This window comes from Heterodontus francisci, chromosome 28 (genome assembly GCF_036365525.1).
Source record: "Heterodontus francisci isolate sHetFra1 chromosome 28, sHetFra1.hap1, whole genome shotgun sequence".
Lineage (NCBI taxonomy): Eukaryota > Metazoa > Chordata > Chondrichthyes > Heterodontiformes > Heterodontidae > Heterodontus > Heterodontus francisci.
Window position 1 is genome coordinate 26,904,220 of NC_090398.1, and position 18,550 is coordinate 26,922,769.

The 18,550-nt window shown below is 45.6% G+C and overlaps 1 protein-coding gene across 1 annotated transcript in view; it reads left to right on the forward strand.

Moving 5' to 3' along the window:
• The window catches only part of LOC137385155 (NACHT, LRR and PYD domains-containing protein 3-like), a 105,303-nt gene that overhangs the window by 62,424 nt on the left and 24,329 nt on the right, over positions 1-18,550 (forward strand). The window contains exon 7 of the mRNA XM_068060100.1: positions 4,446-6,183. Within this exon, the coding sequence (XP_067916201.1) occupies positions 4,446-6,183 (1,738 nt within the window). The remainder of the gene's footprint in view (positions 1-4,445; positions 6,184-18,550) is intronic.

The window sequence follows — 18,550 nt, forward strand, 5'->3', positions numbered from 1 at the left end:
GACCACTTAAATGCCCTTAAAGTTGGCAAGTCCACTACTGTTGCAGGCAGGGCGTTCCACGCCCCTACTACTCTCTGAGTAAAGAAACTACCTCTAACATCTGTCCTATATCTATCACCCCTCAACTTAAAGCTATGTCCCCTCGTGTTTGTCATCACCATCCGGGGAAAAAGACTCTCACTATCCACCCTATCTAACCCTCTGATTATCTTATATGTCTCTATTAAGTCACCTCTCCTCCTCCTTCTCTCCAACGAAAACAACCTCAAGTCCCTCAGCCTTTCCTCGTAAGACCTTCCCTCCACACCAGGCAACATCCTAGTAAATCTCCTCTGCAACTTTTCCAAAGCTTCCACATCCTTCCGATAATGCTGTGACCAGAACTGCACGCAATACTCCAGGTGCGGCCTCACCAGAGTTTTGTACAGCTGCAGCATGATCTCGTGGCTCCGAAACTCGATCTCCCTACTAATAAAAGCTAACACACCATATGCCTTCTTAACAGCCCTATTAACCTGGGTGGCAACTTTCAGGGATTTATGGTCCTGGACACCAAGATCTCTCTGCTCATCTACACTACCAAGAATCTTCCCATTAGCCCAGTACTCTGCATTCTTGTTACTCCTTCCAAAGTGAATCACCTCACACTTTTCCGCATTAAACTCCATTTGCCATCTCTCAGCCCAGCTCTGCAGCCTATCTATGTCCCTCTGTAACCTACAACATCCTTCGGCACTATCCACAACTTCACCGACCTTAGTGTCATCCGCAAATTTACTAACCCACCGTTCTACACCCTCATCCAGGTCATTTATAAAAATGACAAACAGCAGTGGCCCCAAAATAGATCCTTGCGGTACACCACTAGTAACTAAATTCCAGGATGAACATTTGCCATCAACCACCACCCTCTGTCTTCTTTCAGCTAGCCAATTTCTAATCCAAAGCTCTAAATCACCTTCAATACCATACTTCCGTATTTGCTGCAATAGCCTATCGTGGGGAACCTTATCAAACGCCTTACTGAAATCCATATACACCACATCCACGGCTTTACCCTCATCCACCTGTTTGGTCACCTTCTCGAAAAACTCAATAAGGTTTGTGAGGCACGACCTACCCTTCACAAAACCGTGCTGACTATCGCAAATGAACTTATTCTTTTCAAGATGATTATAAATCCTATCTCTTATAACCTTTTCCAACATTTTACCCACAACCGAAGTAAGGCTCACAGGTCTATAATTACCAGGGCTGTCTCTACTCCCCTTCTTGAACAAGGGGACAACATTTGCTATCCTCCAGTCTTCCGGCACTATTCCTGTCGACAATGACGACATAAAGATCAAGGACAAAGGCTCTGCAATCTCCTCCCTGGCTTCCCAGAGAATCCTAGGATAAATCCCATCTGGCCCAGGGGACTTATCGATTTTCACACTTTCCAAAATTGCTAACACCTCCTCCTTGTGAACCTCAATCCCATCTAGCCTAGTAGTCTGTATCTCAGTATTCTCCTCGACAACATTTTCTTTCTCTACTGTAAATACTGATGAAAAATATTCATTTAACGCTTCCCCTATCTCCTCTGATTCCACACACAACATCCCACTACTATCCTTGATTGGGCCTAATCTAACTCTAGTCATTCTTTTATTCCTGATATACCTATAGAAAGCCTTAGGGTTTTCCTTGATCCTATCCACCAATGACTTCTCGTGTCCTCTCCTCGCTCTTCTTAGCTCTCCCTTCAGATCTTTCCTGGCTAGCTTGTAACTCTCAAGCGCCCTAACTGAGCCTTCACGTCTCATCCTAACATAAGCCTTCTTCTTCCTCTTGACAAGCGCTTTAGCTTCTTTAGTAAACCACGGCTCCCTCGCTCGACAACTTCCTCCCTGCCTGACAGGTACATACTTATCAAGGACACGCAGTAGCTGCTCCTTGAATAAGCTCCACATTTCGATTGTGCCCATCCCCTGCAGTTTCCTTCCCCATCCTACGCATCCTAAATGTTGCCTAATCGCATCATAATTTCCTTTCCCCCAGCTATAATTCTTGCCCTGCGGTATATACCTGTCCCTGCCCATCGCTAAGGTAAACCTAACCGAATTGTGATCACTATCACCAAAGTGCTCACCTACATCTAAATCTAACACCTGGCCGGGTTCATTACCCAGTACCAAATCCAATGTGGCATCGCCCCTGGTTGGCCTGTCCACATACTGTGTCAGAAAACCCTCCTGCACACACTGGACAAAAACTGACCCATCTAAAGTACTCGAACTATAGTATTTCCAGTCAATATTTGGAAAGTTAAAGTCCCCCATAACAACTACCCTGTTACTCACGCTCCTGTCGAGAATCATCTTCGCTATCCTTTCCTCTACATCTCTGGAACTATTCGGAGGTCTATAGAAAACTCCCAACAGGGTGACCTCTCCTCTCCTGTTTCTAACCTCGGCCCATACTACCTCAGTAGACGAGTCCTCAAACGTCCTTTCTGCCGCTGTAATACCCTCCTTGATTAACAATGCCACACCCCCCCCCCTCTTTTACCATCTTCTCTGTTCTTACTGAAACATCTAAATCCCGGAACCTGCAACATCCATTCCTGCCCCTGCTCTACCCATGTCTCCGAAATGGCCACAACATCGAGATCCCAGGTACCAACCCATGCTGCAAACTCACCCACCTTATTCTGGATGCTTCTGGCGTTGAAGTAGACACACTTTAAACCAAGTTCTTGCTTGCCAGTGCCCTCTTGCGTCCTTGTAACCTTATCCCCTACCTCACTACTCTCAACATCCTGTACACTGGAACTACAATTTAGGTTCCCATTCCCCTGCTGAATTAGTTTAAACCCCCCCCGAAGAGCATGAGCAAATCTCCCCCCCAGGATATTGGTACCCCTCTGGTTCAGGTGAAGACCATCCTGTTTGTAGAGGTCCCACCTACCCCAGAAAGAGCCCCAATTATCCAGGAAACCAAAACCCTCCCTCCTACACCATCCCTGCAGCCACATGTTCAACTCCTCTCTCTCCCTATTCCTCGCTTCGCTAGCACGTGGCACGGGCAACAATCCAGAGATAACAACTCTGTTTGTTCTCATCTAAGCTTCCACCCTAGCTCCCTGAATTTCTGCCTTAAATCCCCATCTCTCTTCCTACCTATGTCGTTGGTGCCTATGTGGACCACGACTTGGGTCTGCTCCCCCTCCCCCTTAAGGATCCCAAAAACACGATCCGAAACATCACGAACCCTGGCACCTGGGAGGCAACACACCAACCGTGAGTCTCTCTCGTTCCCACAGAACCTCCTATCTGTTCCCCTAACTATGGAGTCCCCAATGACTAATGCTCTGCTCCTCTTCCCCCTTCCCTTCTGAGCAACAGGGACAGACTCTGTGCCAGAGACCTGTACCCCATTGCTTCCCCCTGGTAAGTCGTCCCCCGCAACAGTATCCAAAACGGTATACCTGTTGTTGAGGGAAACGACCACAGGGGATCCCTGCACTGCCTGCTGGTTCCCTCTCCTTCCCCTGACGGTAACCCATCTACCTACTTCTTTTACCTGAGGTGTGACTGCCTCCCTATAACTCCTCTCAATAACCCCCTCCGCCTCCCGAATGATCTGAAGTTCATCCAGCTCCAGTTCCCGAACGCGGTTCTCGAGGAGCTGGAGTTGTGTGCACTTCCCGCAGATGCAGTCAGCAGGGACACTCTTGGCGACCCTTACCTCCCACATTCTGCAGGAGGAACATTCAACTGCCTTAACCTCCATTCCCACTATTCTAAATTCCCAACAAATCTACTGAAAAACCAAAAAAAAAGGTCAAAACTTGTTAGCTTCGCAATCCGACAGACAGTCACGTTTAGTGCTGCAGAAAAGACTGTCTGTTCTCCGAACTAACGAGTTCCCCTATCACTATTGCTCTTCCATTCTTCTTCCTCACCACCTGTGGTGCCACAAACTTGGCTCTGACGATGCTCCTCTGAAGAACCATAACCCTCATTAGTATCCAAAATAGAAAACCGATTAGCGAGTGAGATCATATCAGGGTACTCCTGAATTACCTGCCAGGTTCGTTTAGACTGCCTGGCGGTCACCCGTTCCCTGTATGCCTGCATGCTCCTAACTTGCGGTGTGACCACCTCGCAAAACATGATATCCATGTCGTCCTCCACCCCGTGGATGCACAACAGTGACTCCAGCTGCTGCCCGAGTTTCGAAACCCGCAGTTCAAGCGTCTTGAGCAGGTGACACTTCCTGCAGATGTGTTTGTCTAGGACATGTGGTGCATCCATGACTTCCCACATGCCACAAGCTGTACATTCCACTCGGCAGAGCTGCCTTACATACCTTAACTTTACAAACTACCTAGTTTTTGAGAAATTGTTGTGTTGATACAACTAACATTGAAAACCACTTTCTGTCTGTTCTAATTGAAGATATTCAACAGAAACACAAGGAAACACTCCGGGTACAAACTGAAACACTGAGAGTGAACACTATCCTAATAAAGGAGAAGGTTAAGATTTTCCAGCTGGTTGATCGATACGCTGAGCTAACGGTCATTTCTACTGTTCGAGATCGGACACTTGTAGAACATGAACTGCTGGTAAGAGGCCGAGACCATGAAGAGTGGAGAGAGAAACATCTCCGGAAAGAACTGGAAAAAATCCGAACTGATCAATTATTCCAGAGCAGTTTTTCCTGGGGAAAATCCAAATCTGGGAATTCAGCAGCAGTGAGTGGAGTCCCGGGGATTGGAAAAACAACAATGGTACAAAAGATTGTTTATGACTGGGCCACTGGGAAAATATACCCAAACTTTCAATTTGTTTTCAGTTTTAAATTCCGGAATTTGAACACTATTAACTGTAGAATAAATCTGAGGAATCTGATACTGGATCTGTATCCATACTTTGGGAATGTTCTGGGAGAGCTCTGGAAGAATCCAGAGGGATTGCTGTTTATATTTGATGGTTTGGATGAATTCAAGGACACGATCGATTTTGCTGACAATCGGAGAAATACAGAACCTCAGTACATATGCACAGATCCCGAATGCTGGTGTGAAGTGTCTGACATTGTGTACAGTTTAATACAACACAAGCTGCTCCCAGGATGTTCAGTGTTAGTGACCAGTCGTCCCACTGCATTACATTTATTGGAAAAGGCTGAGATCAGTGTCTGGGCTGAAATCCTGGGATTTGTTGGTGATGAACGGAAGGAATATTTCAACAAGTTTTTTGAAGATCAGACGGTGGCAGCAGCTGTTTTCAAACACGTGGAGGAGAACGAGATCCTGTACACCATGTGCTACAACCCTTCCTACTGCTGGATCCTCTGTCTGTCACTGGGTCCCTTCTTTACACAAAGAGACAGGAAACAGCAGCAAGTTCCCAAGACCATCACCCAGCTATATTCCTACTATATTTACAACATTCTGAAAAACCATAGCCGAGAGATTGAAAACCCCCGTGATGTGTTACTGAAGATCGGTGAGATGGCCTTCACAGGAGTCTCCAGGAAGAAGATTGTGTTTAGAGATGGAGATTTGATCAAGTACAATCTGCAACCTTCCCAGTTCCTGTCTGGATTCCTGATGGAACTTTTGGAGACAGATGATTCTGTCCAGAATGTGGTTTACACATTCCCGCACCTCACCATCCAAGAGTTTGCAGCCGCACTCGCACAATTCCTGACTCCAGCTCCCGGGAACATCCAGAATCTCCTCAGTGATGCTCACAGTGAGGAAGATGGAAGATTTGAGATATTTCTGCGTTTTGTTGCTGGTCTCTCCTCCCCACAGGCAGCTCGACCCCTGGAGGAATTTCTGGGTCCATTTCCTCATCAAACAACCTGTCGAGTGATTGACTGGGTGAAGGAGAAGGTTAAAGGACAGATTGGAAACACAGGGAGTGAAACTGGTAAAAGGAACCTCCTGAACACATTGCACTATCTGTTTGAGTCTCAGAATAAGGTATTGATTCAGGACACAGTGGGATCTATGGAAATGCTTACATTCAATGGATTGAAACTGACCCCAGTTGACTGTGCCGTCCTGTCTCACGTTATTAGTCTCTGTGATAACATAAAAAAAATTGATCTCGAGCAGTGCATCATTCAGTTTGAAGGACTCCAGCGGCTGGGACCTGTACTGCACAAATGCCAGGAGTTGAGGTAACTGTTTATTTGTCTCTAACTGTTGGGTGAATTGTAGAACAGTCACAGATTGTGTTGCTCTGTAATGAAAGGAAAGAAACAGTTGAGTTAAACCAGAGAGAAACAGATTCAACACAACGATGACAAATAATAAGAGGATTGTTTATTTTTACCATCAGGACTGGAAAATCTAAAATGAATCCTTGTGAACCATCAGGGATTTTACAATTTGTATGGAATCAGTAAATACAGGTCACTGAAAGGGTCTGATAATTTAATTACAATAAATCATCATTAATAAGACCGGGCAGCAGAATGCAAATATAAAATATAAACCAGCAGCACAGAAAATTGATATCAGATATTTTCCACATCCAGCATTTTAACTAGAAACAGGACAGAAACCCAAGTTTAAATAATTAACAGTTAGATATTTAATGCAATCCCATGCAGGATGTGTATGTTGAGGGAGACGTTTCCTGGATTGGGAGTATTGGGGAACAGGAATTATTTTCGCTGTAAATGTTTAGAATTATTCACAGTCCTGAACATTAAGAAAAGAGTGACATTTGGGAGGGTACACTTGCTGATAAAAAGGCTCCAATTCAACGTGTTACAGAGTCATAGAGAGATACAGCACTGAAACAGGCCCTTCGGCCCACCGAGTCTGTGCTGACCATCAACCATTAATTTATACTAATCCTACATTAATCCCATATTCCCCACAATTCTTCTACCACATACCCTCGGAGCAATTTACAATGGCCAATTTACCTATTGACCTGTAAGTCTTTGGCTGTGGGAGGAAACTGGAGCACCCAGTGAAAACACACACGGTCACAGGGAGAACTTGCAAACTATGTACAGGCAGAACCCAGAACCAAACCCAGGTCGCTGGAGCTGTGAGGCTGCAGTGCTAACCACTGTGCCACTGTGCTGCCCAAATCACAGAGATCTTCATTGCCTGGCACTTGTTTGGCTCGAATGTTACTTGTCACTTATCAGCCCATGCCTGAATGTTGTCGAGATCTTGCTGCATATGAACACAGACTGCTTCAGTATATGAGGAGTTGTGAATGGAACTGAACATCATACAACCATCAGCGAAAATCCCCACTTCTGACCTTATGATAGAGGGAAGGCCATTGATGAAGCAGCTGAAGATGGTTGTCCCTAGGACACTACCCTGAATAACTCCTGCAGCAATGTCCTGAGATTGAGATGATTGGCCTCCAACAACCACAACCAGCTTCCTTTCTGCTAAGTATGTCTGCAACCAGTGGAGAGTTCCCCCCCCCCCACCCCCGATTCCCATTGACTTCAATATGGCTAGAGATCCTTGATGCCACACTCTGTCAAATGCTGCCTTGATATCAATGGCAATCACTCTGACCTCACGTCTTGAGTTCAGTTCTTTTGTTCATGTTTGGACCGAGGTTGTAATGAGGTCAAGAGCCGAGTGGCCCTGGCGAAACCCAAACTGAGCATCAGTGAGCAGGCTGTTGCAGTTTAAGTGAAGTGGCGCTTGATAGCACTGTCGGCGACACCTTCCATCATTATGTGGATAATCGCGATTAACTGATGGGGTGGTTCTTGGCTGGATTAGATTTGTCCTTCTTTTTGTGGCCAGGACATACCTGGGCAATTTTCCACTTTCCACATTGTCGGGTAGATGTCAGTGTTGTAGCTGTACTGGAACAGCTTGGCTAGGGGCACGGATAGTTCTGCAGCATAAGTCTTCAGTACTACAGCCAGGATGTTGTCAGGCGGCACAGTGGTGCAGTGGTTAGCACTGCAGCCTCACAGCTCCAGCGACCCGGGTTCAATTCTGGGTACTGCCTGTGTGGAGTTTGCAAGTTCTCCCTGTGTCTGCGTGGGTTTTCTCCGGGTGCTCCGGTTTCCTCCCACCGCCAAAAGACTTGCAGGTTGATAGGCAAATTGGCTGTTATAAATTGCCCCTAGTATAGGTAGGTGGTAGGGAAATATAGGGACAGGTGGGGATGTGGTAAGAATATGGGATTAGTGTAGGATTAATATAAAATGGATGGTTGATGGTCGGCACAGACTCGGTGGGCCGAAGGGCCTGTTTCAGTGCTGTATCTCTAAACTAAACAGACCCATAGCTGTATCCAGTGCCTTCAGCCATTTCTTGATATCATGTGGAGTGAATCGAATTGACTGAAGACTGGCATCCGTGATGCTGGGGACCTCAGAAGAAGGCCGAGATGGATCATCCACTTGGCACGTCTGGCTGAAGATGGTCACAAGTGTTTCAGCCTTGTTATTTTCACTGATGTTCTGGGCTCCTCCATTATTGAGGATGGAGATATTTGTTGTATAATCGTCCAACCACCATTCACAACTGGAGGTGGTAGCAGAGCTTGGATCTTATCTACTGGGATCGCTTAGCTCTCTCTATTGCATGCTGCTTCCACTGTTTGGAATGCAATCAGTCCTGCGTTGTAGCTTCACCAGGTCGTCACCTCATTTTTAGGTATGCCTAGTGCTGCTCCCAGCAGGCTCTCCTGCACTCCTTATTGAACCATGGTTGATCTCTTGGCTTGATGGTATTGGTAGAGTGAGGGATATGCTGGGTCATGAGGTTCCAGATTGTGGTAGTACTAGACTAACCAGTACTAGACTAAAACAAAATAATTCAGTATATACTAATGTTTAATAAATTTTGGTCAAGAAGATGAGTTTTGAGCAGTATTTTAAAGATGGATAGACAATGGGGAATTTCGGAAGCAGTTCCAGAAATTAGGTCCCGATGTCACTTGTACTAATAGTGGAGTGAAGGAAGGGGCCAGAATCGGGGGAATGAAGGGTGCTGCAAGAAGTTTCAGACAGGTTGGATGAAACTGGAAGTTGAAGATGAAGATTTTAAGTTTAATAATGGGGCTGAAATTCCATGGGACTCCTCCCACTGCCAACCATAACTTTGACGAAAAGTTCAAAAAATGATATAAACACATGTGAGCTTGTTGGTGGAGATGATGGAGAGTTTGAAGCTCACTGCTGAGTCAAAATGGACACAAAGGTTTTGCATAGTCTTATTTGTGGGGTATTAACCCCGGAGTACAGACACACACCGGCCAGCGGTGGGGCCGCACAGCAGCAGCTCCTGGGGAAAACATATGGCTTCAACCCGGGAATTTTCCATAATCTATCTCCTGTATGTGAGGCTGCAATCCGGGAGGGAACTCATAAAAATTCCCCAAAAACTGTCGGACTGGTTACACTTGAAATAACTGCAGCGCCAGTTTAATGGGGAATAAAGTGAGAGACTCCCCTCCCCTGTAAAATAGGAGCACAGGCACATTTAAAACTTACAACGGGACAGAATCAATTCTCCTTGTTATATAAAATCCTGGGGGAATGGACTTTACAGCAGCAGTTAGCACCATTTCACAATATAACTCACCCCAGGTATTATACAGATTGATATACTGTACAGAGTAAAAAGTACAGGAAATCACCGTTTTATCATTTAATTCAGGGGAAATCACCCCATTCCCATAAAATCCAGGATTTAAGAGGTGACAGAAATGAGACCATTTTCCCCAAACATGACGAGGCTGGTCACTGAGCTCCAGGAGGGTAATTCTGATCATCAGGTAATGAGACCAGACTGAGGGACAGTTAAAGACTTCACACAGACACTACTGTATTACATAGGATATACAGCACAGAAACAGGCCATTCGGCCCAACCAGTCCGTGCAGGCATTTATGCTCCACTCGAGCCTCCTCCCATCTTTCCTCATCTAATTCGATCAGAATAACTCTCTATTGTCTTCTCTCTCATATGTTTATCTAGCCTCCCTTTCTACGTATATAAACTATTCGCCACAAACATCTAATGTGAGAGCAGGTTCCACATTCTCATTATAGAGTCATTATGCCACAAAAGGAGGCCATTCGAGTCCCTGATACCATGCTAGCTCTCTGTATAGCAATTCAGTCAGTTCCATTCCCCTGCTCTATCCCCGTAGCCCTGCTAGTTTATTTCCCTCAAGTACGTATCAAATTCCCTTTTGAAATCATTGATCGTCTTCACTTCCTCCACCCTCATAGGCAGTGAGTTCCAAGTCATTACTACTCGCTGTGGAAAAAAATTCTTCCTCACTTACCCCCTGTATCTCTTGCTCAAAATCTTCAACCATGTCCTAGTCGTTGTACCATTAGGTAATGGGAACAGATTTTCTTTGTCTATCTTAACTAAACCTGCCATAATCTTGTACACCTCTATCAGATCTCCTGTAAAACTTCTTTGCTGCAAGGAGAACATCCCCACAACCCCAGCTTCTCCAACTCAACCTTGGAGCTAAAATCCCTCATCCCTGGAATCATTCTGATAAATTGCCTCTGCACCCTCTCAAAGACCTTCGCATCCTTCCAAAAGTGTGGTGACCAAAACTGGAAGCAATAATCTAGTTGTTGCCTAACTAGAGCTTTATAAAGGTTCGATATAACTTCCCTGCCTTTGTATTCAGTATTTATGAAGCAAAACATTCCATAAACTTTGCTAACTACTCTCTCAATATGTCCTGTCACATCCAAATGCTCATGTACATGAACCCAGATCCTACATTTCCTGCACAGTCTAGAACTGTGCCATTAGTCTATACCAGTGTTGTCCAACGTACAGCGCACCAGCCAGTATCGGGCCCACTGAAGGTTCCCATCCGGCCGGTTGGTGTAAACTGTATTGGGGCTGTATCCTCACCAGGGGTCCGTGACTGCTGATGGGAAATTTCCCTTTGTCAGACCAACTTCTAAAAAAGATCGCAAGTCGGTTTCACAGCTGACAGATCCTGACATCGGGAACAGCAGCTTCTGAACTTCAGACAGATTCGGAGATGATTAAAAGCCCACTGAAAAACCGGCGACAAAAATTGTAATGTGGACCCCCATGTGAAAAGGTTGGACAATCCTGGTCTATACTGCCTCTCCCTATCCCATCATGTCACACTTCTCTGGATTAAATTCCATTCTCTGCCCATTCTATGAGCCTATCTATGTCCTGATGTAGTCAATTGGTATATTCCTCATAAGGAATAGGAGGTGGTGTAGGCCATTTGGCCCCTCCAGCCTGCTCTGCCATTCAATAAGATCATGGCTGATCTGATTGTGGCCTTAATTCCACTTTCCTGCATTGTTTCCCCGCCCCCTTCCATGACCCTTAATCCCCTATAGTTCATGAAACTATCTCAGCCTTCAATATATTCAATGACTCAGCCTCCACAGATCTCTGGGATAGATCATTGCAAACATTTACAACCCTCTGAGAAAAGAAATTCCTTCTCATCTCCATCGTAAATGGGCAATTCCTAATTATGAAACTGTGGTCCCTGGTTCTAGATTCCCCCACGAGGGGAAACATCCTCTCAGCACCTGTACTGTCAAGCCCCCTCAAAATCTTATATGTTTCAATAAGATCACATGTCATTCTTCTAACCTCCGATGTGTATAGGCCCAACCTGCTCAAACTTTCCTCATAAGGCAACCACTTCATCCCAGGAATCAGCCTAGCCTTCTCTGAACTGCCTCCAATACAAGCATATCCTTCTTTGGATAAGGTTACCAAAACTGTACACAGTACTCTAGGTGTGGTCCAACAGTGCCCTGTACGGTTGTAGCAAGACTTTCCTACTTTTATACTCCACCCCCTTGCAATAAAGGCTAACGTTCTATTTGCCTTCCAGACTACTTGCTGTACCTGAAGACTAATGTTTTGAGTTTCATGTACGAGGACACTCAGATACCTCTGTACCGCATAAGAGTGTAGTTTCTATCCATTTAAACAACAATCTGCTTTTTTATTTTTCCTACCAAAGTGGGAAAATTCACAGGTTATAACATCGTACTCCATCAGCCATTTTTTCCCACTCACCGCCGATCACAATCCACGTTGCTTGTTACTTCCTCAAAGAACTCTATTAAATTTGTCAAACACGATTTCCCTTTCACAAAAGCAATGTTGACTCTGCCTACTTGTATTGTGATTTTCTCGATCTCCCGCCAATACCACTTTAATAATGGATTCTAGCATTTTCCCAACAGCAAATGGAAGGCTAACTGGCATATAGTTTCCTGCTTTCTGTCTCCCTCCTTTCTTGAAAAGAGGTTTTACATTTGCAGTTTTACAACCTGCTGATACCTTTCCACAACCTAATGAATTTCAAAAGATTACAACCAATGCATCCATTATCTCTGCAGCCACTTTATGACCTTTGGATGCAGGCTATCAGGACCAGGGGAATTATCAGACTTTAGTCCCATTAGAATTCCCATTAGTTTTTCTCTCGTGGTCGTGATTGTTTTAAGTTCCTCCTTCCCTTTTGCCTCTTGATTTTTGCTGTTTACTACAGCTCCAAGTTTGGCAAATTTTGTAATTTTACTCTGTATTCCGATATCCAAGTCATTTAGATATAATCAAATAAAGCAGAGGTCCCAGTATTGACCCTTGAGGAACACTACGGTCTACCATTCTCCAGTCTGAGAAACAACCATTTACCGCCTCTCACTATTTTCCATTCTGAACTGACACTGACCATCTTATTCATCTTTTTAACCAGCCTTTTATGTGGTACTTTGTCAAATGCTTCCTTAAAGTCCATATAGACAACATCCACTGAATTCCCTTCAACAACCTTCTCTGTTACTTCATCATAAAAAAAACTAGATTAGAGTAAAGGGAGGTGGTGGTGTAGTGGCATTGTCACTGGACTAGGAACACACAAACCTAGGATATTGCTCTGGGAACATGGGTTTGAATTCAATTAAACCTTGAATTAAAAGTTAGTCTAGTGGTGACCATGAGACCATTGTCGATTGTTGTTAAAACCTATCTATTTCACTAATGTCCTTTAGGGAAGGTAATCTACTGTCCTTATCTGGTCTGGTCTACATGTGACTCCAGACCTACAGCAATGCCTAGGTTTTTAAATGACCCATCAAGCCACTCATTTGTATCCAACGATTACAAAGTCAATAAGGAGTGAAACTGCACAGTCGACCTAGGCACCTGAAAGGACAACAGCAAACCAAACCCAGCCCTGTCGACCTGGCAAAGGCCTCATTACTAACTTCTGTGAGCTTTCCCAAAAGTTGGGAGAGCTGCCCCACTTGCTAGTCAAGCAACAACCTGACATACTCAAACTCATGAAATCATTCATTACAGACAATATCCCAGACACCACCATCACCAGGTATGTCCTGTCCCATTGGCAAGAAAGACCCAACAGAGGTGGCAGCACTTTGGCATACAGTCGGGATGGAGATGCCCTGGGAGTCCTCAACAACGGCTCCAGACCCCATGAAGTCTCATGGCATCAGGTCAAACATGGGCAAGGAAACCCCCTGCTGAATACCACATACTGCCCTCCCAAAGCTGGTAAATCAGTACTCCTCCATGTTGAACAGAACTTGGAGGAAGCACAGAGGTGGTAAAAGTGCAGAATGTACTCTGGTTGGGGGACTTCAATGTCCATCACCAAGGCGGGCTCGGTAGCACCAGAGCTGGCTGAGTCCTAAAGGACATAGCTGCTATATTAGGTCTGCAGCAGGTGGTGAGGAAACAAACAAGAGGGAAAAGCATACTTGACCTCATCCTCACCAATCTGTCTACCACAAACGCATCAATCCATGACAGTATTGGTAGGAGTGACAACTGCACAATCCTTGTGAAGACAAACTCCCATCTTCACATTGACGATACCCTCCATCGTGTTGTGTGGCACTCCCCCACTGTACTAAATGGGATAGATTTAGAACGAACATTGCAATGCAAAACTGGGCATCCATGAGGCTTTGTGAGTCAGCAGCAGAATTGTATTCAACCACAATCTGTAACCCTCGTGACCCAGCATATCCCCCACTCTATAATTACCATCAAGCCGGGAGACCAACCCTGGTTCAATGAGGAATGCAGGCGGCATGCCAGAAGCAGCACCAGGCATACCTTAAAATGAGGTGTCAACCTGGTGAAGCTACAACCCAGGACTACTTGCATGCCAAACTGCGTGAGTAGCATGCGATAGACAGAGCTAAGCGATCTCACAACCAACGGATCAGATCTAAGCTCTGCAGTCCTGCCACATCCAGCCGTGGATGGTGGTGGACAATTAAACAACTAACTGCAGGAGGTGGCTCCACAAATATCCCCATCCTCAATGATGGGGGAGCCCATCATATCAGTGCAAAAGATAGGGCAGAAGCATTTGCAACAATCTTCAGTCAGAAGTGCCGAGTGGATAATCCATCTCTGCATCTTCCTGAAGTCCCCAGTATCACAGATGCCAGTCTTCAGCTAATTCAATTCACTCCGTGTGATATCAAGAAACGACTGAAGGCACTGGATGCTGCCAAGGCTATGGGCCCTGACAACATCCCGGCAATAGTGTTGAAGACCTGTGCTCCAGAACATACTGTGCATTGAGCCAAGCTGATCCGGTACAGCTACAATACTGGCATCTGTCTGGAAATGTGGAAAACTGCCCAGGTATGTCCTGTACACAAAAAGCAGGACAAGCCCTAGCCGGACAATTACTACCCAATCAGTCTACTCACAATCATCAGTAAAGTGATGGAAGGTGTCGTCAACAGTGCTATCAAGTGGCACTTGCGAAGCAGAAACCTGCCCAGTGCCACTCAGTTTGGGTTCCACCAGGGCCACCCAACTCCTGACCTCATTAGAGCCTTGTTTCAAACATTGGACAATAGAGCTGAACTCAACAGGTGAGGTGAGAGTGACTGCCCTTGACATCAAGGCAGCAGTTGACCGAATATGGCATCAAGGAGCCTGAACAAAACTGGAGTCAGTGGGAATTGGGGTAAAATTCTTTGCTGGTTTGAGTCATGCCAAACGTAATGGAAGATGGTTGTGTTTGTTGGAGGTCAATCATCTCAGTTCCAGGACATTGCTGCAGGAGTTCCTCACAGTAGCGTCATAGGCCTAACCATCTCCAGCCGCTTCATCAATGACCTTCCTTTAATCAGAAGTGGGAATGTTCGCTGATGATTGCACAATGTTCAGCACCATTCATGACTCCTGAGATATTGAAGCAGACCGTGTAGAAGTGCAGCAAGACATGGACAATATCCAGGCTTGGGCTGATAGGTGGCAAGTAACGTTCGAGCTACATAAGTTCCAGGCAATGGCCATCTCCAAGAAGAGAGAATCTAACAATCTACCCTTGAAATTCAACTGCATTACGATCGCTGAATCTCCCACTACCAACATCCTGGGGGTTACCATTGACCAGAAACTGAACTGGAGTAGCCATACATATACCGTGGCTATAAGAACAGGTCAGAGACTTGGAATCCTGCAGCAAGTATCCGATCTCCTGATTCCCCAAAGCCTGTCCACCATCAACAAGGCACAAGTCAGGTGTGTGATGGAACACTCTCCGCTTGCCTGGATGGGTGCAGCTCCAACACTCAAGAAGCTTGACACCATCCAGGACAAAGCAGCCCACTTGATTGGCATCCCTCCGTCACCGACGCACAGTGGCAGCAATGAGTACCATCTACAAGTTGCAATGCACCAAAGCTCATAAACCCGTGGCCTCTACCACCTAGAAGGACAAGGGCAGCAGATGCATAGGAACCCCACCACCTGCAAATTGCCCTCCAAGCCACACACCATCCTGACTTGGAACGATATAGCTGTTCCTCCACTGTCGCTGGGTCAAAATCCTGTAACTGCCTTCCTTATAGCACTGTTGGTGCACCTACACCCCACATGGACTGCCGTTGTTCAAAACGGCAGCTCATCACCAGCTTCTCGAGGGCAATTCAGGATGCTGGCCCAGTTCAGTGACGCCCACAACACATGCACAATTTTTAAAAAAATGATAAACATGATATGCTGTTTACAAATCCGTGCTTGCTATCTTAATTGACTCAAACCTCTCCAAGTCCCGATTTTTTCTCCATGATCATTGTTTCTGAAACCTTACTCACCACTGATGTTAAACTGAAACAAATACAGAAAGTTCTGGAAATCCAGAGCAGGTCTGGCAGCATTTGTGGAGAGAGAAGTACATTTAACGTTTCAGGTCTGTAACCTTTCAAGAGAACTGGCAATTGTTAGAAATGTAATAGATTTTGAGCAAATAAAGTGGGGGTGGGGGAAAAGGGAACAAAGGTGAGGTGTTGGTAGGACAGAGGGTCACAGAGAATAACTGACGAGGAGGTCATGGGGCAAAGACAAAGGCAAATAGAGTGTTAATGATGTGATAAAAGTCAAAGCATTAGTGCAGAGAGGGTGTGAAATGACAGAATGATGAACAGCTCCAGCCAAAATAACAAACATGAAAAGACAGTGGGAAGGCACATGGTTAAAAAAATCAATGAAACAAAATAAAATAAAAATGTTCAGTCCAGTAGGTTGTAGGATGCCTCGTTGGTATATGAGGTGCAGTTCCTCGAGCTAGTGTTGATATTCACTGTCACACTGCAGCAATCCCAGGACAGAGATGTGAGCATGAGAACAGGGGGGAGTGTGTTGAAATGGCCAGCAACTGGAAGTTCGGGGTCATGCTTTTGGACTGAGCGGAGGCGTTCTGCAAAGCGGTCACCCAATCAGTGTTTGGTCTCTCCAGTGTAGAGGAGACCACATTGTGAGCAGCGAATACAGGATGCTACATTGAAAGAAGTACAAGTAAATCGCTGCTTCACCTGAAAGGAGTGTTTGGGGCCTGGGATAGTGAGGAGAGAGGAGGTAAAAGGGCAGGTATTACACCTCCTGCGATTGCCATGGGACGGGGACGAGGTGTCGGGGGTAATGGAGGAGTGGACCAGGGTGTCGCAGAGGGAATGTTCCCTTTGGAATGCTGACAGGGTAGGGGAGAGGAAAGATGCGTTTGGTCGTGGCATCACCCTAGTCGTGGCGGAAATGGCAGAGGATGATCTTTTGGATGTGGAGGCTGGTGGGGTGGAAAGTGAGGACAAGGGGAACCCTGTAATGGTTCTGGTAGGGAGGGGAAGGGTTGAGGGCAGAGGTGCAGGAAATGGGCCAACATGGTTGAGGGACCTGTCAACCACAGTAGGGGAGGTAGTGGGGCGGGGGTTGGTGGGGGGCGAAATCTTGATTGAGGAAAATGGAAGACATGTCATGTTGTGGAAGGTTGGATCATCAGAACAGATGCGTTGGTGATGGAGAAGTTGGGAGAATGGAATGGAGTCCTTACAGGAGGCAGGGTATGACGAAGTGTATTCGAGATAGCTGTGGGAGTCGGTGGGCTTATAATTAATGTTAGTGGACAGCCTATCCCCAGAGATGGAGACAGGGAAGTTGAGGAAGGGAAGAGAAGTGTTGCAGAAGGACCATGTAAAGGTGAGTGAAGGGTGGAAATTTAAAGCAAAGTTGATGAAGTTTTCTAGTTTAGGGAGGGAGCAGGAAATTGCACCAATACCGTCAGCAATGTACCGGAGAAAAGAGTTGGGGAGGGGGCCTGAGTTGGATTGGAACAAGGAATGTTCGACATATCTGACAAAAAGACAGGCCTAACTAGTGCCCATGCAGGTCCCCATACCTGCCCTTTTACCTCCTCACTCCTCACTATCCAAGACCCCAAACACTCCTTTCAGGTGATGCAGCGATTTACTTACTTTTCTTTCAATTTAGTATACTGCTCAGAATGCAGTCTCAAGAGCACAAGAACACAAGAAATAGGAGCAGAAGTAAACCAAATGGCCTATCGATATTCATTCAATATGATCATGGATGATCGCGGGCTCAATTCCACTTTCCTGTCTCCACTACATTGGGGAGACCAAACGTAGATTGGGTGTCTGCTTTGCAGAACACCTCTACTTAGTCCAAAGACATGACCCTGAGCTTCCATCACATTTGCCATTCCATCACACGCTCCTGCTCTCATCCCCACATCTCTGTCCTTGGCCTGCTGCAATGTTCCAGTGAACATCACCGCAAGCTCAAGGAACAGTATCTCATTTACCGATTAAGCACTCTAAAGCCTACTGGACTGAACATCGAGTTCAATAATTTCAGAGTATGACTGGCCCTTTTTTATTTTTAATTTATTTTGTTTCATCATGTTTTTTTTTTAATCATGTGCCTGTCCACTGCTTTTTTTTCATGTTTGTGCTTTTGACTAGGGCTATTCATTATTTTGTTATTACCACTCTGTCTGCACTAATGCTGTCTTTCACCACATCATTAGCACACTTGCTTTACATTTGCCTTTGGCCCATGACCTCCTTGTCAGATAATCTCTCTGACCATCTGTCCTATCAATATCTCCCTTTTGGTCTCTTTACCCCCACACCACTTTGTTTGCTTAAAACCTATTACATTTCTAGTCTTTGCCAGTTCTGATTCCAGGGATGAGGAATTTCAGTTATGAAGATGG